The sequence below is a fragment of the Suillus subaureus genome (assembly GCF_016647635.1).
Source record: "Suillus subaureus strain MN1 chromosome Unknown BJ212scaffold_17, whole genome shotgun sequence".
NCBI lineage: Eukaryota > Fungi > Basidiomycota > Agaricomycetes > Boletales > Suillaceae > Suillus > Suillus subaureus.
Window position 1 is genome coordinate 732,108 of NW_024538573.1, and position 21,863 is coordinate 753,970.

Here is a 21,863-nt window from a genome sequence, read left to right on the forward strand (position 1 = left end):
TGACTGTACTACGTTTCATATAGCAGTGAACACGGGTGAAATCAGATGTGCTAGATTCGAAAATTCAGCAAAGCTCGAGCGGGCGTGGTACCATAGACAAATAGTAATTCAGGGTTGCTTGAGAACGCCATGACTTGGCAATCCTGTCTCAACATAGTCACTGATCAGAACCTAGGTAGTTCGGATGTCGGTGATGACCATAGTGCGACGAGGCTGATAGCATAGGCATCATGTATCCAATAGTAGATGGCGCCCGTTATGCACACGTGAAGTGTGACACGATGTCTGCTAATGCTTCTGTGAAGGGCATAAGTCAGGTTAATGTATAAAATAACCAACCTTTTTTAAAAAAATAACGAAACACTAATAGAACGGGGTGGAACTGATGTATTCCAACTCGGCAAAGTAGCGATAGGCACGTTTCGTAGAGTAAGCTGATAAGTTATTAACAATGGCAAGGCCAGACCAAGAGCTGGATCCGAGTGTTTGCGAATAGACGTGGTTGTATTAATGCGTTAAGTGATGCAGCTGTCCCAGAGTCCTGAAATGCACAAGCCGTTTGCTGTCTTCTAGCCACGTCAGCTGCTAGATTGGTTCATAGGGGGAGAAGAAAAACAGGCATTGACAAATTAAGAATGGCAAATACCACGCAACCCTGCAAATATTGATCGGCGCCCCCCATTCGTGGGCACGAATATGTTGCATCACGGTGCGGTTATATTCCGAGTCATTTGATCAACGCAGAAGCCACTACGTAACATTGTATATATACATACAGTATTAGCCTCGTACAGTTCTGGTTACAAACGTGATCTACTAACCACAACATGTTCTTTTCGAACCAGTCACGGCTTCGTTGTCGGAAGAAAATTATTTGTGACCAACGACAGACTTTGGTTGATAAGGCTCCTCTAAGTACTTAAGTTCTTCTGCGGTAAGAGTGATATTGACGGCGCCTAAAGAAGAATCATATCAAGATGTCTGCTCTTTGATTGCAACACTTACCGAGAAGATCCTGCAGGTTCTTAAGAGACGTTGTCCCAACGATTGGCGCCGTGACAGCGTCTTGTGCCATCGACCAAGCAAGAGCTATTTGCGCCATGCTTGCACCTTTCTTCTTCGCAACTTCCTCGAGGCTATGCGTATCGCTTCAGAATCCGCTAGATCGAGGGGTGACGCCATTCTCACCGGTTCATAATGTCTTTGTCAGACTCATGTTGGACGTATGAGTTGATGGCCCTATACGTTATTTTTTATGAATGACTCATGGTTAGATCCAGATGATGACAACTAACAAGTCAGTCTTTCCACGAATTGTCTGCTGGCCAAGAGGGCGGGTGAGTAGTCCTCGGGCAAGTGGTGACCAAGGGATGCATCCAACGCCAAACATCTATTATGATAATCAGGAGACAAGGAAGAGACAAAGACAAACAAAACAAACCTTGAGTGTGGGGAACATTTCTCGTTCCTCTTCGCGATAGATCAAACTGTGGTGATTCTGCATAGAAATGAAAGGTGTGAGGTGGTTTGTGATCGCATAATCTAAACAGATACATGCTGTTAGATTTCGACTCGCTCACACCAAAGTTATGATCTCACTTTGCATTGCTTGGACTGAAGATGTATTGTGAGACCGGAAACATGCATAGAATAGATGTCAAGACGTACATTGGTAAGCCCAACATGAAGACATGCCAATGTACCGGACATAGCCAGCCTGCACGACGTCATGGAGGGCTTGCATCTAAGTATGATACAGGTCGGTCAATAGACGCTGAAAAGGCATGGCGCTGACATACCGTCTCTTCAATCGGCGTCTCTGTGTCAAAGCGATGACCTGAAAATCAATCAATCTCGAATCTTTAGCCCAACACTGGGTCAAGACGAACACTGCAGAACATCAACATAATCAAGTTGCAAGCGCTCTAGACTCTTCTTGATGGATGCGAAAATGTGCTATTTGTGTAAGATCAGATAGTACAACAGTTTGAACAAATCCACAGGAGCCAACACACCTTGCGACTCAAACCCCTTTGATTAACATAGCCTAGTTGATCAGGATGTGCAGCCGACCTGAAGACCTTTTCACCCGGAGTGTGGCCAACAACATTATAGACCTAGATGTTTATTTGTTAAGACCTGTAAACAACCAATACATTGCAGGTCTGACCTTGGTCATGACTACAATCTCATCCCGCGGTAAGTCGAGCTTTTTGATGACATTTCCAAGTACGACCTCAGAAAGTCCATTGGAGTACATCTAATCATATCAATAAGTAGTTCATGCCAGGTGAAGAGGTGTTCTATCTTACATCCGCCGTGTCAAAGGTGTTGATGCCCGCGTCATAACTTCAATATTGATGGTAAAAACGCGCTTTGGCATCGAAGTTACGCGACAATAGCACTCACGCAGCCTTGATGTGGACAAGAGCTTCTTCCTCTCCAAGAACCCAATCTTGCCACTCGCTGGTACCTATATTGAAGAATCAGGCGACTTTAGTCATGTGCGCGAGTAAACGCTCTACACACCATACTGCATTGTTCCCAGAATGATCTTGGAAACTTTGAGCCCAGAGTTGCCTAGGCGAACTTCATAGTAGGCGGTCTATTAGTAGCATCGCTAAACGAACAACCAATAACATACCATAAGGCATCCTCTTCTGTGTAGTCGACATAATCGCTATTGGTTGGGTTGGGGGCGAAGACGATATTCTGAGAGCTCAGAACTACCGCCTTATAAATTAATGCCATCGGAACGTTATCAGCGGTATAATAGCGGCAAATTGTCCATGGGACCTGCGAGATATCCTGGTTTGGGAAGAGCAAGATTCTTTGTTATCTCGGCTTGAACTTATTCCCCCGGGCCGCGGCCGGCGGATGTGCTTAGCAGACTATTGCTGCGTACTGCTGCGTACCGCTGAAAATAAACATCGTGTTTGCTGAATGGGAGATCACCGTGTAACTAGAAGGATAAGTAATCCATCATCTTGTTGCTAGTGCAGTATAATTAGCAGTCAGACTCAGAGTAAGCATAATTCAAGAGTGACAAAACCATGAAGCACTTGCTACTTACTGCCTTTCAGCTTGGGCTTTTGGCTTCGGTCGCTGCATGGTGGCATATTATTGAGCTCATGTAGCAGTATAACATCATTAATAAATATTCGGCACTACAAAGACAGGCTACAGTAGACGAAATTACAATCATCATGAAGCAATATCAGCTTCACTGGTAGTCATCGTATCCTCTAGACTTTTCGTATCCGTATGTTCGGGTGAGGTGGATTTTTCTTGCCTCGGGTCCGTGTCTTCAGGGGACATACTGACCCCGGTGGCGAAAGATTCCGCGAGGGAGCTCACTGTAGTTATAGCCATGTCCAATACTGCTTCAACACGCTTACGCATGGTGTCGCTTGGACACGACACCACCTACAATGGGTCAATTGAGCAGGGTGGTGGGTACGTCAACGTCAATACGTACCAAGGTTACTAGATTTATGTGTGCATCAGCTTCTCCTGAGTCATCCATCCGCACGATCAATGCTGGTTCGCTCTTGTCGCCCTGTTCTTGGTCTTGGTCTTGTTCACCACCTGCTTCGGGCATGTGCAGCTCCACATCACCGAAATGTGCATCCAAGAACCATGCAATCCGCTGGATTCTAGTGATAGACTGATCACCTTCATGATGGTCCGAGTGAGGGTGATGAGTATGTGAATGTTGCTGTGAGGTTACTAAATAAACTTAACAACGTCCATGATAAATTATGCAATGCATCACCCACATTTTACAGAGGCAGGACTTTTGTCAATGCCCGTAATAAGAGCTAAAACAGAATCGGCAATCATGTCGTTACTTGCGGTCGAGTCCCACTCAAGCGTGAGTTCGTGTTCTGCAGTGTGTTTGACGTCGACAGCACCCATAACCTGTTCAGACCTATCAGTGGATCATCTCCATCTACTTTGAATCAGATATCTCTTACCCGAATCACCTTCACGCCATCTTTGTCCAAACCCTCTTCAACACTACCGTACATTCCTTCCAGATGCCACCGCACAAGGTCCCAGCCCACGCCAAGGACTACCTTCTGTCGCTGAGTGACAGTGCAAGTCGATAACCCAGCGAAGTCTTTCAAATCACGCGGATCGAGAAGGGTATAAGAATAATCCTTGGAAACAAGCAATCCTGATATGATGTCGTTTTCTTGAGGAGCCTTACTAGCCAGAGTACCAATCGCCTAGATGCAATTGCGTTAATTAATCCGCATCATTCAAGATTAAACCTCGAGACCTTTGCCACACGTTCCCCGCGGAAGGATAGCTCGAGAGTTTCAAGGTTACGAGGGGTGTGGATCTTCACATCCTCATCGCGATCCTTGAATTTTGCAGTCATGGCTGCTTTGAGACGCCCCATTGCTGTTTGCTCCCCGTGAACTAGAACCTTTGGTAATAGGACTTGAGTAAGGCGACGTCAAATTTGTACGGGCACTTACCACATGTTGAGCCTTCACCAGCTCGATGAATTCGGAATTCTGAGAGTAGTCCACGTGCGCACTAAAAGAAAGATAGTCGACTGATATTTTTCGCGGGATAGTGTTGCCCTTCAGTCCAATAATCTCATCTGGTTCAGTCATGATGTCCTGATTTGAAAAAAGTTCAGATCTTGTCACTCAAGTATGAGGTGCGGAAAACGAATTTGTCATTAGGAGACACGCAAATCGCGGTACAATTTTACACATAAGACAACTCACCCGAGCCAGTGTTCCTTCGATAGAGTATCCAGTAATAATGAGTCCATTTCGAGAGTCAGGCGCCCAAAGTTCGAGTAATTCACGACTGGGTCCAGTTTGAAGAAAACCTGGACTTGCCAATACAACGCATGGTGGGCCATCCGCGATTTTCCGTTCCCAGCCGCGTGGTTGTGGAAGATTAGATATATGCCTAAAACAGAGGCGGTCAGGATAACTTCCGAAAGCGTGTTAACGTTCCACGCACTTGAATACAAATGGATTGTCTCGCTTCGCGAACCTCGAGCGAATGTTCGAGTTCATTGTATGTATGTACGTCTGATATACAGCCATGCATTTGCGTGCCAGGTTAGAAGCATAGTAAATGGGCACGTTGTGCAGGTCTGGATGCTTCTTCCAATATTCATCGAGGATAAGAAGAAGTTCCTGAGCTCGTCCAAGAGCAAAAGTGGGTAGAAGGACGTGTCCTCCACGCCTAATAATTGAGTGAACGAGACTCGTAAAACGCAGCTCCTTCTCATCGCGACCTTCTAAGCTCTGAACGCCGTATGTACTTTCGACAATGAGGACATCCGGCCGAACAGGGGGAACTTCTGCCTTGACAAGATGTCGGTCTTCTTCGCGAGAATAGTCCCCTGTGTACAGAATCTTGAGGCCAGCTATATCAATGAGAAACATGCATGCACCCAATACATGGCCTGCATGATAAGGAATGAACGAAACTCCAGGACAAGGTGTAATCAATTGATGTGCAGAGACCGGGATAATCGACGACAGCGACATGTTCATTTCAAGGGGAGTGAATAGGGCATCGGAGGACGACGAACTGTCGTTGTTTATTGGATCAGTTGTTTTCGCATCAGTGCCGAACATACCTCGTTCGAACAAAATCTTGCATCATGAACTTGTGCACAGCTTTCGTAGGATGCGTCATGTACACCTTACCCTTACCATCCCTAAAGTTGGTCTAACATATCCGGTCAAGTCTGAGTCGGCCAGAAATAAAATATAGCCTGCCTTTTCCATGATGTAAGTCAGGGCAGCAGCATGATCAAGGTGAAAGCTGAAGATCGAATTAAGTTGTCAAAATAATTCTAGGGGACGTATCGCGCACTGAGTGATCAAAATCGCGTCTACCGTGCTCCAATCAAGTTCATCCACAAATGGGAGCGAAGCCATACCGCTGTACGCAGGGTGCACTCCTGTGTCACAGACAATGGTTTTCCCCCTGTACTGCAGCACGCAGCAGGATCTTCCCACCTCTTGACCTGCACCAAGGAGCGTGACACTCAGAGTTGGTGAGTCTGCCATAACTTTGCTCGCCCTTTAACGTCTGCGTCCAAGTTGATGATGTGGCAATCCAGAACAGTCTCAAGGTTCACGATATAGCCAGACTTAAGGTCACAGGAAAAGCAGAAGAAATGGTGAATTTCTCAACCTAGTAACAGAGAAAGCTGGGTTAGAAAATCAGATTCAAAGTTAGACGAGGAAAGATACTGACGTAAGCGGCGACTTTGTTTGATTTTTGCACTAGCATCTCGAAGGCATGGGTAAGACTGGCAAAACTCAAAATAAACGCGCAGTTCTTGGTCCCCAGGAAATCCGCAGGAGCGCAGCCAAATCTTCTTCAAAGAAGAAGCAAAAGCAGCGTTCTAGGGAACAGGTCGACCAAGCTAGACATATTCTTGATTCGAATGCTCGAACATTGTACGAGGTGCGTTGGAATCTAATCCCTCAGTGATCAGACCACGGGGACCGTGACTCCGTCTTTTTTTCATGATTGAAATCATGTGAATTAGAGTTGGTTTCTCGCAATGCTTACGAACATATTTTCTAGGCCATCGGGAGACCTACAACCTCGCACTCCGATCGGCCTCAAGATGAAATAGATCATGTCAAGGCTCTCACCGAGACTATCATGAGTCTTTGATCCATATCGCGTGCGAGGATTCTTACTCATGGTCCACATGTTCATTGAATGTCTGTATTGCAGGACACCATATCTCGCAGCCTCTGCATCGTACTGCACATGAACAAGACATGCGTGTTCATACACGTTCATCTTTGTATGCATGCCCTCGTTCGTAGACAAACTCAAAATGATGACTGTGACAAGGTGAAGCTCTTGACCATTTATCTAATATTTATGGTGCCTGACTGTTATTGACTTTGGATCAGGCGCAATATATATAAGGAGTCGTCACAGTCAGGAAAACAACTACATATTCATATTACTTACCCGGGGGACATGAATGAATCAGTTGTGTAGCCTTACGCGTATACCAAGGTCCGCAAAATATTTTAGATGATCTAAATGTTCAGTGTTACAAACAAATTTCCCGACCACCAAAGTCAAAAATTACAATAAGCACTGAAGGAATACAGAAAAACAAGTCCTTGCTGCACCTATCCTACGATACAGTACACATAACAGATCCAGCACAACCATAACTAACCAAACAATCGACCGAGTCCAGCACATGTAATCTAATCTAAGCAACCAAAACTAAACATCCTCCCAATTCGCTTTAGGCGAGCTGATCGACAACTTCCCCTGCTGTTTGCGCTGCCTCAAATTCTTCACCTCTGTATTGATCAAATCCCGGAGACGTTCCAGGTCAAGACTGCGTTCCGCGCGAGAGCCCATGAGCACGTTTCGCCAGATACCAGCTGCGGCGACGGAGTTGTCGATGTTGAGCTGCATCGGACGGTGCAGGCGAACCATCTTTTGCATGAGGTGGTCTGGGTTTGCATAAATGGCACCGGGCCATGCTACTCGGATGGCAAACCACCAACCAAGAGGCTGTGAGAATTCAGTACTTGTTAAGCACATAAGATATCAGGTTACTCACCCGTCCATCGGGAAGAGTTCGCTCAGGATACGAGTCGTATGTCGTGAGTGCACCATCAGGGAGTGAGAATCTAGTAAAAAGACTCGTCAAATAGCGCAAAGGAGTAAAACCAATCGACCAACCTGTGGACGACCCAATGACCTGCATCCGACCGATGTTTCGCAAGTACAACGATCAATCGCGGAGCACCTTCGAAACCAAAAGGCGACCATAGATCCCTCAGCATTCCACACGCATCTCCGTGCCGGCCATTGAACACAGCAGTGCTGATCGCATCTGCCATATTTGGAGGAACGAAAAGCCTGTCCACACGCCCACCCGGAGTATCTGTCATGCGGCTTCTCACGTATCGCTTGTACGTCTGCGTTGACCAAATGCTCAGCGCGACTTCATCCACCTGCTGTCCTCGAGTTGTGCTGTTGAGCGCTCCATCAATCTCGCTCATTGGCCATATGATAGCCCAATTAAGGAGGCGCTGATGGATGCGCTGCCATGGTGGGGGACCGAGTTCGCCGTAGTCATGACCAGGATTCCGAATTTGCGAGTTCTGAGAAGGCATCATCTCGCGTCGACTGATCTCTTGTCCGGGAATTGGCGGTAGAGGCGGGGAGGGCTGACGGCGCTCGGTGTAGTTGCCCGAGTCCGGAATTTCGGGTAGACCAGACTCAGTGAACGCTCCATGACCCTCCTCGAACTCGTCCTGGTCATCTCTCGCGACTTCCCAAGTCTTGTGCGTAATGGCCGACTGGCTTCCTCCAGGCTTCACACGCAACTTGTACAGCTCCTCCTCCAAGAACTGCTGACCTGGGGAGTCGTCTCGATCGCCACTCAAAAACTCGCTTATGCCTCCCCGTGTCTCAGTGATCGTAGTAGCGCCGAACCGTTGCTCAAGTTCTGTGTGATCACCATAAATTTCGTCATCTTCTTCAACTACAATTCATCAGGATATTCATCTCGACTGCGTAAAGAGAAAACGTACCGATGATACCGGTTTCATTTTGGTACATCGACTCTGGAATCGTGCCGGTGGGTTGCGTGTTGATGTTCACGGTTTGGGTCCGCGGGGTTTGACCGTACTGATCCATGTTTTCTGAATATTCCGTCTCCCCTCTGTATTGGTCTCGAGAAGCAGCAGACTCGGCATATGATTGTTGGCTGCGAGGTGGCATGGGCGCATTCAATGACTGAGGGCTGAGAGTTTCAAGACGCTCCTGGACTCTTATCATTCCGCTCATAAGCTCTTTGGCCCATTCAGGTGGCTCTTGCTGTTGCAGAGTTAGTATCAGATTCAAACGTCGCAAGCAATTAGAGCAACTTACTGTGTTTGGCTGGAAACCCGCATCCAGATGGACGCTAGGATCATGATCATGGAATGACTTCCTGTACTGTCGCATGGACTGCTATGATGTAAGATATCATTTAACAAAAGAGATAACCAGTTGAGCGCACATCTTGGTCGTATTTCATGCCCAGCTTCTTGACGCGCTGCCTCAATGCTTTCCGCAGCGCCTTCTTCACCACTTCATGGGTCGTGTTATCGTCCATTTGATGAAGCAAGATGCAAAGGTCCATATCGTGGAAGTGGGAGTCAATGATTTCTGGTTCGAGAGTACTAGGAGCGTACGAAGTGCGATTACCAGCGCCACATTCAGCCAATGCCTTTGCCACCATCTCCTCCTCAGCCTGATTCAGGGATAATGACGGAGAATGTGGACGAGAGGGTGTGGGCGTCGCTCTGCCATCTTCTTCCACGCGTGCCGGCGAGCGCGCACGCGACTGCGATTGATGAGTGTGATGTGAATGATGCGACTGATGCGAGACATGGGATTGATGACTGTGATGGGAATGGTGCGACACATGAGATAGTTTACTGCCGCCTCCACCACCGTCCAGCTGAGATGTATTCACGTTCAACTGAGACAATGCGTTCGACTGTGAAGATGTCTGCCTTTGGACTTGCATTGTTGTAGTAAATAGTAAGGGTTCTTGGGTGGCGGCATGACGATAAGGGGAGAATGGGCGGTTATGATGCGAGGGAGACATTGGGCTGCCAGCAGCGCTCAGTGGACCTCCACGTTTCGATGCGGCTCCATCGACGTCACTCATGGGGCCGCCACTCACAACTGAGCGCATCTTCTCCTTTTCCCGTAGTTCCCTCTCTGCCATCCTAGCAGCCTTGAGTGGGGCTTGACTGGGAGAGTCAGATGGTGACACGCTTGGTGCATGGCGGTGCGATCGTGGGGAGAGAGGAAGATGACTGGTTCGGCCTGACGGACTTAGCAATGTGCTGGGAGGTAAAGGGGGGTATTCGGGAGGGACTTGTGATCTTGATCCGGCTCGTGATCGACGAGGGGACAAGGGAATTTCATCAGGTGCTGCGCTGTGTGCTGTATGCGCCTTGCTTGGAGTATTGTGGTGCTATAACATCTCCGTCAATTACTTGTACGGTTGACGACACTAAAAGACGTACGCCTCTAACGGTATCCCGTGAATCGCTTTCAACTACGGAAGCAGCTGACTTGCGTGATTTTGAAGGGGCACCACTGGCTTGAGAAGTGGACTTGCGCGACTTTGAACCGCTGGGTGTGGATGGAGGTTCGATGTTGATGTTGAAAGTGGTCGGGGAGGTGACAGAGTTTGGGAGAGGTACTCTTGCGGCACCAGCCACTGTAGAATGCTGAATAGAATGAGTTCAAGGGTAGAACTGGAGATATGATTATGTGAGCCCGATGGCGACGTACCTCCCAAGTATTCCAGGGAGGTGCCCCGCTACTGGGCCCAAAGTCAGGCAAAGGGCCTTTATTGCCAAACGAAGGACCAGAATCAAATGACTCATAACGTGGACCTGGGGGATCCTGAGGACCAGGTTCGTGCTGACAGTAGGTCGTTTAACACCATGGGAAAGCCGGACAAAAATCCAAAATTTTAAAGGCGATTGGTACTCACGAATGCAGAATGAGCATTGATGGACATCTCAGTCTTTCGACCATCCTGAACATTTGAGTTTAGATCGGAGGCGCCGTCGTCATCACCAAAGGCACTGCGCCTTGTAGACGGAAGGCCATTGCGCATGAGAGTAGAAGTAGGAGATCCGAGACCCATAGACTCTCTTTGCATACCCTCTAGGTATAGCAGGACTACAAAATATGACCCTGGATGAGTTTGGTGGTTGTAAATATTGAAGCGAAGGGCTGACCTTTCTCATTGGGAGCTGCGGAAAATAAATCAAACGGAATGAACTTGTGAGCTGTAGAAATAAATAAAAAATGAAGAAATGCACATACCTGGTGTGCTCGAGCGTAGAAGAATCGGCCTAAGGGAATCGGAACCAACTTCGGCGAAAGACATGTTGGGAATACGAAAGGGTTGATATAAAGATAAGAGAAGAATGATAAAAAATCGGGTAAAAGGGGTGTCGCTAGTGTTTAAGTAGAAGGCTTTAGTGAGATGATAGAATGGCAGAAGAAAGCACTTATTCAAAAGATACAACAAAATACAAAATGAACCGTGGCTAATCCCATCCATCGAATCAATCATATCACCTGGTAAATATGTACAAATACACCTCCGCCACAATAATCCCATTGTCCTCAACAATTGTTACTTTAAGGTCGTCCTAGGCAAGAGTGCCTAACTTGAGATACAAAAACCTTGACGTGGCGACTCAGTCTTCCATGCCTCATGCTGTAGCTCCAAGTGTGCTGCCCACCTCTGTCCGCCACCATGCGGCTGTTCGAGATCAATGCAATACATCCCGCCTCTTCACTTCAACAGGCATATGTCACTGCCCTTAAGCTTAAATGGACTCAACATTGCCTCATCGATCGGCATTTGCTGCTTCCTGTAAGTATCTATACTATTGGAATTCACCACAGCTTCATGGGCCTTTATAGAGGTATCACACCGAGTGCCCCATCTCAGTCACGTACCGGAGCTCCTTTTTTTCATCACACCCTTGAATCTCGTATTTGCGATTTCAATCTCATGCATCAAGCTCTGCGCATTGCCGAAATTATAGACCAGATCAGCTGGCACGTTGATCGCAGCTCACTTCCTGGCCTTGCGTTGACGTGTCGCATACTTGAAGGTCCAGCACTTGACGCCTTATGGAGGAATTTACCATCCTTAGAGCCGTTGGTCAACTGTATACCAATGCATGTTTGGGGCATCAGTTTCCAAGGAGAATTAGTAAGGATTTCATATTCGCGCGATATCTCACTCATTATTTTGTGCAGATACTACTCAGGCCCATCGACACCAAGGCCTGGGTCACTTTTCGTAAATACGCATCCCGCGTGCATTCGATCACACAATCTGGAGATCCATCCCCCATCATTGAACATATTCGTATAATAATGTTGTCTTACCCTTATCCATCTTCGACCATGTTTCCAAATCTTCGATCCTTGGCTTGGAATGTCGATCAAACCCACCTCGTCATCGAGTTCTTGCGTATGGCATTTGTGCCTTCCTTGGTTTCCTTGGATCTACGAATCACCTCGATTTCGCCCGCCTTGATGTCCATCTTGTCCACTATCGGGACCACATGTCCTAATGTTACCTCCTTCCGACCTCAAGTAGACGACCCGACATTGAACCGTGAGATTGCGCCCTTCCTGACACAGGCGACATGTCAGCTCCATCATCTCTCTGCTTTGACCGTATGCGAGCTAGAAGATCCAGGGATGGTACACGTTACACAGCTACAGTCTCTGAAGACACTTTGGCTTTACATAGGGCCATCTTTTCTCCGACGCACGGGGTTGCCACCGCAGTCACTTGGTCTGGAACATTTAGAACTCTTGGGTCTTCAAGCTACCAGACTCAGCCATATGACAGCCTTTTTACGTTCTCTTCGGACTGTCCGGAGCAAACATATTACGGCCGTCTTTTCCTCTAACGTATTTGGACAGCAATCCGATTCTATGTCCGGGTTCTGCGCCATGCTCCTAGAACGATGCGACAACGACACTCTCGAGGCCATAACACTCTGCGAACAATTTTACAACGCCTTCCACAATGTATACGCCCAACCAGGCGACTTTGGTCCTCTGCGCCTTCTTCGCAATTTGACCCATTTCGACGTCGAGGCAGCATGTACCATCTCAATATCCGATGACGAACTGAGCGAGTTGGTAAAAGCATGGCCGAAGCTCAAAATATTCAGACTCGGGTGTTATCGCGACCCCGCTAGTCCTGTGCTGCCTACCTTCCATGGGCTAATTAATGTGCTTCGGCTTTGCCCTGAATTAGTATCCCTATCTCTTGTCATCGATACCACACAGCTTGATGGCATAGATGTCAAATCTCCCGGGAATGGTATTCGTAAAACGGTCTACAAGAGCTTGTCCTCGGTAACTCGTTAATTGGCTCTCCACTGGACGTGGCTCTTGTCCTCAGCAGTCTTTTGCCCAACCTGCCAGAGGTGAATCTTACCCTTTGGATTGGTGGCCCATTGGATGCATTGTCCGATAAACCATGGGAGATGGAGCAATGGAAGCTGGTTAATCACTTACTTGGTGGTTTTCGCATTGTAAGGACGCGGTGTTTTAGGCGATAATTGACTCCTGTTTAAATCGCCTATGCCGCGGCCAGTTATATGGCAGCATTTACTTCGTACTCGTTGTATAATAATCATGTGTTTGCTATGTTACTATTAATCGAGACTGGTGCTATGCGCTAACAGGGTTATGTACAGTAGAAATCCACCACAAGGTGATGACCGTGACATTAAAAGCATCAGTGTCATACCTTCACGTGATTGTGACCATCGCGAACGCGTCACGTGCTCGCACAAGGAAGTCGTGAAGCGTTGTCCAATATCCTGTACTTTGAATCCTTGACCAGCGACGATGGCAAGCACTTCTAAGGCGATCAGTAACTCAGCCCATCAGCAAGGGCAGACGTGCATCGCATTCTCGCGAGATGGGAAGTAAGTAGTCGGTTTTAGATCAGAGAGCAGCTGCCGACCCACTCTCTTTCCCTAGGATTGCGTACACGGGAGGCCTAGATACCCTAGTACGAATATGGCACACCGACCAAGGGGAGGACCAAGAACCGGAAGCCGCATATGAAGCTGATGAGGGTATCACGGCGGTCGCCGCTGCCGTGCGTGGCTCTTCATGTATCCTACATTCGTCTGAGCTGACAACGGAAAACAGGAAGGCTGCTGGCTCTCTGGAGGCCATGACTCTGACGTGCGAAAGTACATTCCTGGAAAGGCGCAGTTTAATGGACTCGTGACGAGCGCTGCTGGAGCATCGATCAGGTGTTTAGCAGTGGATCCCTCTGGAAAGCGCGTTGCTGTCGCTTCTGAGTGCGTTTCTGCATGCGTTAGCTGTTCTGTGTACTGACTGCTCTCGTGCACTTTAGCGAACTTTCGGTGAAAATTATTGATTTGGATGAAATAACGAATGTGGTGATACTGGAAGGAGGGCATAAGAAACGTATACGAAAGACGACGTGGCATCCATCGGGCTCCATTTTGGTACGAGCATCAATAATATCCATACTACTGTTATATTCATGGTCTTCCATTCCTCAGACGACAAGTAGCTCAGATGGGACCATAGTGGCATGGAATGTATCCGATACTGAAGCCAAGGTGGAGAACGTTATTGATGGCGTAATCCCCGAAGTGGTAGATCCGGAGTAAAGACTATTCAGATCATTTGCAGAGACATTTTACTGACTCTCCGTAAGGTCTCCGGAATTCATGCACGATTGTTCTGCGGTTTGGCACCCGTCAGGACAGTATTTCTTTGCAGCGTCACGAACGCATGGTAAGTGGTCAGAGCATTGAAACCACACTCACTCATTATTGCATAGAAATCGTCGCGATTTCGCGGAGCACATGGACCAAATCTTCATCTCTGTCTGATCCAAATACCATCGGCGTAACGACGGCACTAGCGCTTTCAGCCAATGGCGTATACCTTGCCAGCGCTTGCAAGCAAGAGATATTGGTTTGGAGTGTGCAGACGAAGCGAGTGCTTTGGAAGTAAGCTTTTGTAGCTGTCTTTTCTTCCTTACTCACAACTCGTTGCAGGTACCCGGGCACCCAAAATGCATTCACCATTCAAATCGCCTTCTCACCCACAGAAAACCTCTTGGCATGGACAGATACAGAAGGTGTCCTTTCTCGGTGGCGGGATGCAATTCCAGCAGGCTCACCTGATCCCGTGCGCCAAACGGCTGCAAGCAGCGCTCAAGGGACGACGACAAAGCGAAAGTCCACTCCCCCCTTGTGGGGTGAAGAACCTGATGCTGGTGCGGAAGGGGGTGACCCATATGGCGACGACTGGATCATTGACGACCTTGGTGATGGGATGGAAGATGAGCCTGAAGGTGCAAAAGCGATACGTGCAGGTGACGGATTCGTGAAGGAGATGGGTGAGTTAAGATCACTGGGTAAATGTTGACAATGATTCAACGGTATTTTAGTGAGCATCACGAAGGCTCAACCTGCTTTCCAACCAGGGTCAACGCCTATGGAAAATAAAAAGCGTTACCTCGGTAAGAGACTTCTCTTGACATGTCACAGCTCATACTTATTTCAGCATAGCGTACAATATGGTTGGTGTCATTGAGGTGACAGATCAGGATACTCATCACATCGTCAATGTTGAATTCCACGACCGATCAACCCGCAAGGGGTACCACTTTACCGATCACTTCAAATATGACCTTGGCTCTCTTGGTTAGCCTCTTGCAATTTTCACAAGCAAGTCTGACGTCCTCACAGGTGAACGCGGTGCACTCTTTGCTTGTCCTCCTGAGCTTGATCACGTGGCACAAGTTATATATAAACCTTACGGTACTTGGTCCACGCAAGGGGATTGGACATACGCCCTCCCAAAGGGTCAACGTGTCCTTGGCCTCGCAGCAGGTGGTGAGAGACCAATGCGGTCCCTGAGAGATCCTTCGTCGTCTGGAGGTGACATTCAGGGACAAGGGAACATCGTGATCGCAACCAGTTCGGGAGACCTGACGTTCTTGAGCGGCTCTGGTATGGAAAGAATTGTCCTCGGCGTGGAAGGTGAATATGTGACAATGGCTGCTGCTGAGGAATATGTACTTGTGGTGCACCGACCTGGCGCGACTACCATTGATGGTAACGCCCTTAACCCGTTCAATAACATAAATGTTGAAAGATTTCTCTAGGATCCCAAAGTTTGGTCGCCACGCTTATTTCATTTGAAGACTTTCAAGTTCTTCAAGAGAAGCCACTACCGATACCCAAAGGTCACACTTTGAGGTGGATCGGAACCACAGATGAAGGGGTACGTGAATATCATCGTTGGCACTCTGTTCTCAATTGGTTTGCTAGGCCCCAGCAATATATGATTCTGCCGGCTACATACACCTTATGATCCATCACCGACGCCCGAATCGTGCGGCGTGGGCGCGCCTCATGGACACCAATTTGCTAGAACGCAAGCAGGGCAAGGATGAGTCATATTGGCCTGTCGGCCTGAGTCAAGACACGTTCATGTGTCTGATTCTCAAAGTAGGTGGCTTAGCCTTCGACACCCCCATCGCTACTGACTCCATTTCAAGGGTCGTCAAGACCACCCTGGCTTCCCTCGACCTCTCATACAAGAGCTTCCGGTCCGCTTACCATTCCGCAATCAAGACCCTGTAGATTCACCTATTGAAGAGCGGTATGCACTTTCTCTGCTTTTATGATACCTGCTGAACAACGAACTATTAGCATCGCTCGGGAACGAATTCACGTTAACCTTGCTCGTGATGCCCTCGGTGACGAACTAACGTCTTCTGACATCGATAAACGCGAAGTCGAACTAGACAAACAATTGCTCAAGCTCATCCAAGCTTCTTGCAAGGCGGACAAGGCCCCGCGTGTGATTGAGCTCGTCAAACGGCTACATTTTCCAAACTCAATCGCGGCTGCAAGTCAGCTTGCAGGGTTCTACCGTCTCATTGGACTGCAGGAGAAGATAGAAGCAATCAAATTGTGGCGGGAACAGAACGCAACACCGGCAGAAGAGGCGAGGGAGGCGAGACAAGGATTCGCCTATGAGGATGCTCCGTTGGCTCGACCAAAGCCTTTCCAGAACTTCAATCCGCCACCCAAGGTCGACAGACCTGGTCTGACACGATCTACCGGGATCGTCGAGCAAACGGAGTTCACTGCGTCTAATCTCGCGATCAGAGCGGGTCGCTCGCGAGCGCCACAGGCTCCTGCTTCTCGTTCAACGTCTCCCGAGGGAAAGAGGAAACGTGATGACAACGACGACGACCTCTCATCTAACGCGTTCGACGTCGAGGTAAAGAGGCGAGCCGTTTGTGAGTCTGATGCCGTGGTGCCATCGCCCAAGCCTAGTGCGTGCATAGCTATTCAACCCGGGCCCGCGTAAATTTTGATCATTTATGGCAGACAACCCATTTTCTCGGAAGACTGGGCAAGAAGTCAAGAAGAATCCTTTTGCAAGAAAATCCGAGCTCAACAAGTCTATCCAGAAGAGCGAGAGCTTTTTCAACAAGGTCGAGGTCGCAGAAAAATGTGAGCAATGATGAAACACTGTTTTCTGTCTTCCCTTCGTGATCGTTTAATCGTGATCAACAGGTCCGGCTGCTGCTAAAGGCAAGGAAAAAGAAAAGGATAAGAAGGACCTCTCAAAACAGACTACGCTCTTTGGCTTGCCTTCGAAACCTCCTGCGGAAAAGGAAAAGCGAGCAAAGAAAAAAATCGATGCTGCGCCCGAGGCTGAACAGGCAAAGCAAAGCCCTTCGGCAGACTCCCAAGCCATGGATATAGAAACTCAGGATGCCACGCTAGTAGACAGCCAAGCTCACCCCGACCCGTCAGATGTACAGATGGACACTCAGCCTCTAGACATGGACGACGAGCCTATTGAATGGCCGGATTCACCGTCGGCTGCTGCTGTCGACGACAACGACGATTAGGTCCTATTTGTTTCTCCCATTTTTCCCTTTATTCATCATTGTAGACATATTATCAGTGGCTCTGGATTGTCCCAGTCTATCTAATGACACGTTCGCGCGTAGTTTAAAAATATAGGTTATGATTAAATCGTATCTAACTGACTTCATCATGCTTCAATACACCGCTTCTTCACAACGCTGGAGCCTCCAAGAAAGATATTAACTGACTCCGATTGTTAAATAAGTCACGTTGCCAATCTTGTGTAACCTGCCGCCTCGAGGTAAGGAAAGAGACCGCTGAGGATGAGAGTAAGGTTTACTGGGGACTCGATGGGTGAATTGCCAAGGACGAAGGATTGGAGATTCTTGTTGCAGATTCCACCGCCGGGGAGTTTGAGGTCTATGCCGTCCAGCTTGGTGGTATCGATGACAAGAGCCAGCGAAGTCAGAGCGGGCCAAAGCAAACTGGTTATTCCGTGGAATGTAAGTCCCCGTCGGGTGTCACAGCCGTCGTCAATAAGCAACCGGTTGAATTGTGGTATAACGCGAAGACCTCTCTTGATCGATGAACCATCGTGTTATCACACAAATCTTTCATCTTGCCCGTTGTAATGTTGGCGCGTTCATTTGATAATGCTTATCAGTGCTGTGCACGAAATTGATAGTAATAATCTAAATATTACGGGGTTCTCCTTCTACTTACGAATGGTAGAGTACATCATGTTAACGTCGAATGAAAACGTGTGATGAATTTCATCCCGGGTTCGGCCAATTTATATTTTCACTTTGTCGTCGCATACGTGTGACATCAATGTATTGGCCAGGATATGGTTCTTCGCCTAGTAAAATGTTTCAGAAGTCGAACAAAAGGATTGGCAAGCCACTCACTCCGATCGATGAGGTTGACTTCCAGCTCTTCGTCATCGTCGACATCCTCCTCGTCAGATGCCCAGCGGTCTTCTGCGGCTGCCCTGGGATTTGCGGCACGATCAACGGCAAGATCTTTCATGAGGCGATCCATTGAGTCCTGTTTTACTTCCTGCAGTGATTTTTCCCGTGCCGCGCGGGCGCTTTCGAGTTCTGGGAGATATTCGCTACGGAGACGGCAAGAAAATAAGGAGAAAACAAGAATAATGAAGATAAAACGTACGTCCTATATGTCTCACGAGACTCCTCCACTGCATCGAAAAATTCCTTGATGCCGGCACCTGTCGTACTTGAGACGCCGACAGCCTGTAATACAGTCAGTTATGCTTTCTACAGAATGACGTAGTATAATTACCTTGAGGTGCTTGTAGAATTCATCCAACACCAGACTCATGCTATTCATCAAGCTGTTCATATAGGTTGGTTCACCTTCAGAGTCCCTCGATCCTGAGTGGGACGCAAGAGCGACTTGGAATGACTCGAAATCTTGCATCCATTCGAGAGCGAAATCATGGGGTTGCGCGTCAGTCTTGTTAAAGACAAGGATGAATGGTAATTTTGTCTTATACATGACACTAATAAAGCGTTATCGATTATTGAACCGCTAGATGATGCGGCACTCACCTGCAGGCATACAGCATGTTAGACATGAACGTCGCGGGGGCTGTTGTCCGTGGAGTGTCAATGATGTATGCTACCACGGTGGGAAACGACGAAGCAACGGCATCTGTGATAATGGCACCAGATGCTGACCAGGTAAAAATCTCAATTTGCCCCGGAGTGTCAAGAATTATGTGACTAGCGTGGGTGCACGAGAAGAAGTAAGAATGAATGCAGAATAAAAATAACAAGCACGTACTCGACTGTCTCAGCCCTTTTCTCGACTAAGTCCATAACCTGGTCAAATTTTGTCGTAAAAAGATTCAAGGCGGTCAAAATACCACCGTTCGGTCCCAGGTTATACCTTGTGTGACGATGATTCATTCCGTTATTCATGCACTGCTGTCCATATGGAAACAGCAACACACTGTTTCATGACCTCTTTATAATTAACAGTATCCCTGATATCGATGTTGGCTTCGAACGGCACATGAGTAACTGCTGGGTCGAGGTTTAGGATGTATGGCGGCTGTGGAGGATTTTGCGAATGGAGGTAGGAGTTGATGCGCTGGACAAAGGTGGACTTGCCAGCCCCTGCCATCCCGATCGTGATGATGACATGTGGTTTTCTTTTCGAACTTATGTCCGGTTGACTGCTCGAAGATGCGCTCATGCTAGTGAAAGGGGAGGTTTCCTAGGCAGACCAAATCGAATGAAGACAGCACTCGTCATTACATAACCTTGGGAAGTTAACCTCTACCCACTTCGAGCAGTAAGCACCGGAGCGATGACGAAGACCTCAACAATTCACAAGAGAATCTCCACTGCGCCTTGACTCTGTTGATGTAACATGACCCTCGACGATCAATAGACCATATTTCGCTAGCTGCCGTCTATCTGTTTGTCCATTAATTAGGATTTGGGGGCACTGGTACAGGTGAAGACACTGACAGTATTCTGAATGCTGTCATGGATCATCTCAAGGCAGCAGCAAACATTGTCTCTGAAGTTTGCTACTTCGCCTGCGAGAAAGTCTACACTGGATTCACTATGCTAGTCAACATTCACATGGTACTGAACTGGAGGCATATGCAACTTCCATGCAACTTCTGGACGCTTACATATCTGCAACAGCCTCAATGTCGTCTCGTCATAATGTCATGAAGGAATTCCCAAGTACACTTGCCGTGGATGCTGCGTCATGTGCTCTTCGTAGTAGTGGCGTGCGCCGTGCTGTCGAGCCGTCGGAACAAGGCAGGACTCTCATCTGAACCCAGATGACACGACCCAGCACCCATTTTGATAGTCTCCAGACTCGCGGCGATCATGCAGTGGCCTTGATGAAGAGATTCAGAGATCTCGGCTCCCTCCTGGATAAACCTCCCGCGAGCCATCTAAAAGGGACCCCAAGAGTCGATGTAGAAGCAGAAGCAAACCGGTACAGACGTCTAGTGGAGGACCGGAATAGAGCTGTAGAGGAGATCCGTAAGATCGAGGGCTTCTCTCGCTTCCTACTTCTTCCCGTGTTCTCCAATCTTCAAGATGCAGCTCGTGATGGGCCTATCATCGTGCTCATCGCCAGCAAGTCGTCTTGCGATGCCATCACCATTCCACACAAGCAACCTCCGACTAGCATTCAACTCCCTATCAATCTTGAGAAACTCCAGATATTGGTGGTCAAATTCCAACGTACAAGTAGACCAGCGCTGACAAAAGCCTTGATGGAGTTGTGGGACGACATCGTCCGGCCGGTGGTCGATAATCTGAGAGATGTGCACGGCAAGGTTCCCGAATATGGTGGTTCCCGACGTCTCTCTTCAATTTCTTGCTGTTACACGCTGCTGGCGAGTACAGGAAATATGGGCAGTTTCTTTCACAGCTCCACATCTATTCATACACGCCGCCGCTTACCGCGCTGATAAAGGCTCGCAGACATGACAGGTCCTTGTCAGTGTCCTTTGCTCCCATCGGTCAGAATCTCCCAGCCGGTGCCTCATGCCGCGAGATAATATTTGGCTTCACTTTTCGTGTCACGGAACACAGAATTACGAGGACCCCTTCAATTCAGCCTTTCTCATGCGTGACTAGCCGCTTGCACTTCTCAATATCACACAAACGGATCCCTCTCGACATGAATTTGCATTTCTTTCTGCTGGCGAAACAGCAGTCGGTGACCATGATACCCCTGACGAAGTGATACACCTAGTGGCCGGCCTGCAATTCGCTGGGGTTAAGGGCGTCGTTGGGACATTATGGAAGGTCGACGATAGTACTGTGCAGCGCTTAGTCGAGGGATTCTACAAAAAATTGTGGGGATGGCATGATGAATTCCAAGCGAGCTGCCCGAGCGCTGCACCAAGCGGTCCAGTAGTTGGCTTGTGACACGGACATGCCCTTGGACCAGCGCGTAGTGTTTATCCATGATCAATTCTGTGCGTCCTCCCGCCCTGTTGATTAAAGCATTATTGAGACAATCTAATGACTTTGTGTGTAGCATCCAGTGAATTTTCAGTGGGGATGAAATATTGGGGAAAGATGTATGATGATAGATCCAGACTTTTCAAAGAGACTTGTAACGCAATTGAACTTGTTGCATGGAGATGTTTGTGCTGACGCGACGAAGACAATATATAAATTCCCAACTCTCCGGGTGTCTCTGGTCTCCCCTAGACAGCCCTTTATAACCTGTTACTACCACCTTTCTAATATAGGAAAGTGGTACCTAAGACGTCTTTCTCCCGTTTTTCCTTCCATTCATATTTGTAGGCACATTATCAGTGCATCTAGATTGTGTATCTAGAGCTATCTAATGACACGTTCGCCCGTAGTTTAA

General features: G+C 48.0%; 7 protein-coding genes across 7 annotated transcripts; 3 read left to right on the forward strand and 4 right to left on the reverse strand.

Moving 5' to 3' along the window:
* Positions 1–728: 728 nt before the first annotated feature.
* BJ212DRAFT_1356632 (aryl-alcohol dehydrogenase) lies at positions 729–2,581 on the reverse strand (the record flags this gene model as incomplete). Its single annotated transcript, XM_041335710.1, has 13 exons — positions 2,530–2,581; positions 2,410–2,473; positions 2,313–2,349; positions 2,171–2,260; positions 2,016–2,117; positions 1,890–1,956; positions 1,800–1,837; positions 1,669–1,744; positions 1,600–1,614; positions 1,442–1,542; positions 1,296–1,390; positions 1,189–1,239; positions 729–1,136 (listed from the first exon to the last, which is right to left on the reverse strand). Coding segments are annotated over exons 1-13 (910 nt in total), but the record flags the coding sequence as incomplete, so codon positions are not given.
* Positions 2,582–3,119: 538 nt separating this feature from the next.
* Positions 3,120–6,216, reverse strand: BJ212DRAFT_1356655 (Metallo-hydrolase oxidoreductase). Its single transcript, XM_041335711.1, has 11 exons — positions 5,857–6,216; positions 5,760–5,805; positions 5,618–5,709; positions 4,990–5,568; positions 4,746–4,935; positions 4,488–4,634; positions 4,286–4,435; positions 3,978–4,232; positions 3,780–3,921; positions 3,479–3,729; positions 3,120–3,426 (listed from the first exon to the last, which is right to left on the reverse strand). Exons 1-11 carry the CDS (start codon positions 6,051–6,053, stop codon positions 3,205–3,207), a joined length of 2,271 nt encoding a protein of 756 aa, XP_041192946.1. The 5' UTR covers positions 6,054–6,216; the 3' UTR covers positions 3,120–3,204.
* Positions 6,217–7,248: 1,032 nt separating this feature from the next.
* On the reverse strand, positions 7,249–10,942 carry BJ212DRAFT_1481217 (uncharacterized protein; the record flags this gene model as incomplete). The annotated part of the gene is made up of 11 exons (XM_041340222.1): positions 7,249–7,545; positions 7,595–7,664; positions 7,717–8,524; positions 8,574–8,859; positions 8,914–8,991; positions 9,044–10,012; positions 10,065–10,271; positions 10,336–10,467; positions 10,541–10,731; positions 10,791–10,805; positions 10,879–10,942. 11 exons carry the CDS (start codon positions 10,940–10,942, stop codon positions 7,249–7,251), a joined length of 3,117 nt encoding a protein of 1,038 aa, XP_041192947.1.
* Positions 10,879–13,279, forward strand: BJ212DRAFT_213630 (uncharacterized protein). Its single transcript, XM_041342667.1, has 3 exons — positions 10,879–11,437; positions 11,488–11,782; positions 11,830–13,279. The coding sequence occupies exons 1-3, from the start codon at positions 11,337–11,339 to the stop codon at positions 12,958–12,960; spliced, it is 1,527 nt and encodes a 508-aa protein (XP_041192948.1). The 5' UTR covers positions 10,879–11,336; the 3' UTR covers positions 12,961–13,279.
* A 167-nt stretch (positions 13,280–13,446) lies between these two features.
* BJ212DRAFT_1271983 (WD40 repeat-like protein) lies at positions 13,447–16,974 on the forward strand (the record flags this gene model as incomplete). Its single annotated transcript, XM_041330990.1, has 15 exons — positions 13,447–13,526; positions 13,582–13,702; positions 13,756–13,910; positions 13,967–14,081; positions 14,139–14,245; positions 14,297–14,376; positions 14,423–14,594; positions 14,643–14,986; positions 15,038–15,109; positions 15,159–15,293; positions 15,339–15,707; positions 15,758–15,876; positions 15,924–16,103; positions 16,154–16,257; positions 16,308–16,974. The coding sequence occupies 15 exons, from the start codon at positions 13,447–13,449 to the stop codon at positions 16,972–16,974; spliced, it is 2,820 nt and encodes a 939-aa protein (XP_041192949.1).
* Positions 16,975–18,067: 1,093 nt separating this feature from the next.
* BJ212DRAFT_1461980 (XPA-binding protein 1) lies at positions 18,068–19,703 on the reverse strand (the record flags this gene model as incomplete). Its single annotated transcript, XM_041338927.1, has 7 exons — positions 18,068–18,342; positions 18,392–18,597; positions 18,654–18,736; positions 18,786–19,005; positions 19,055–19,228; positions 19,290–19,394; positions 19,459–19,703. 7 exons carry the CDS (start codon positions 19,701–19,703, stop codon positions 18,257–18,259), a joined length of 1,119 nt encoding a protein of 372 aa, XP_041192950.1. The 3' UTR covers positions 18,068–18,256.
* A 466-nt stretch (positions 19,704–20,169) lies between these two features.
* Positions 20,170–21,412, forward strand: BJ212DRAFT_1481221 (uncharacterized protein; the record flags this gene model as incomplete). The annotated part of the gene is made up of 3 exons (XM_041340223.1): positions 20,170–20,253; positions 20,308–20,814; positions 21,119–21,412. 3 exons carry the CDS (start codon positions 20,170–20,172, stop codon positions 21,410–21,412), a joined length of 885 nt encoding a protein of 294 aa, XP_041192951.1.
* Positions 21,413–21,863: the final 451 nt, after the last annotated feature.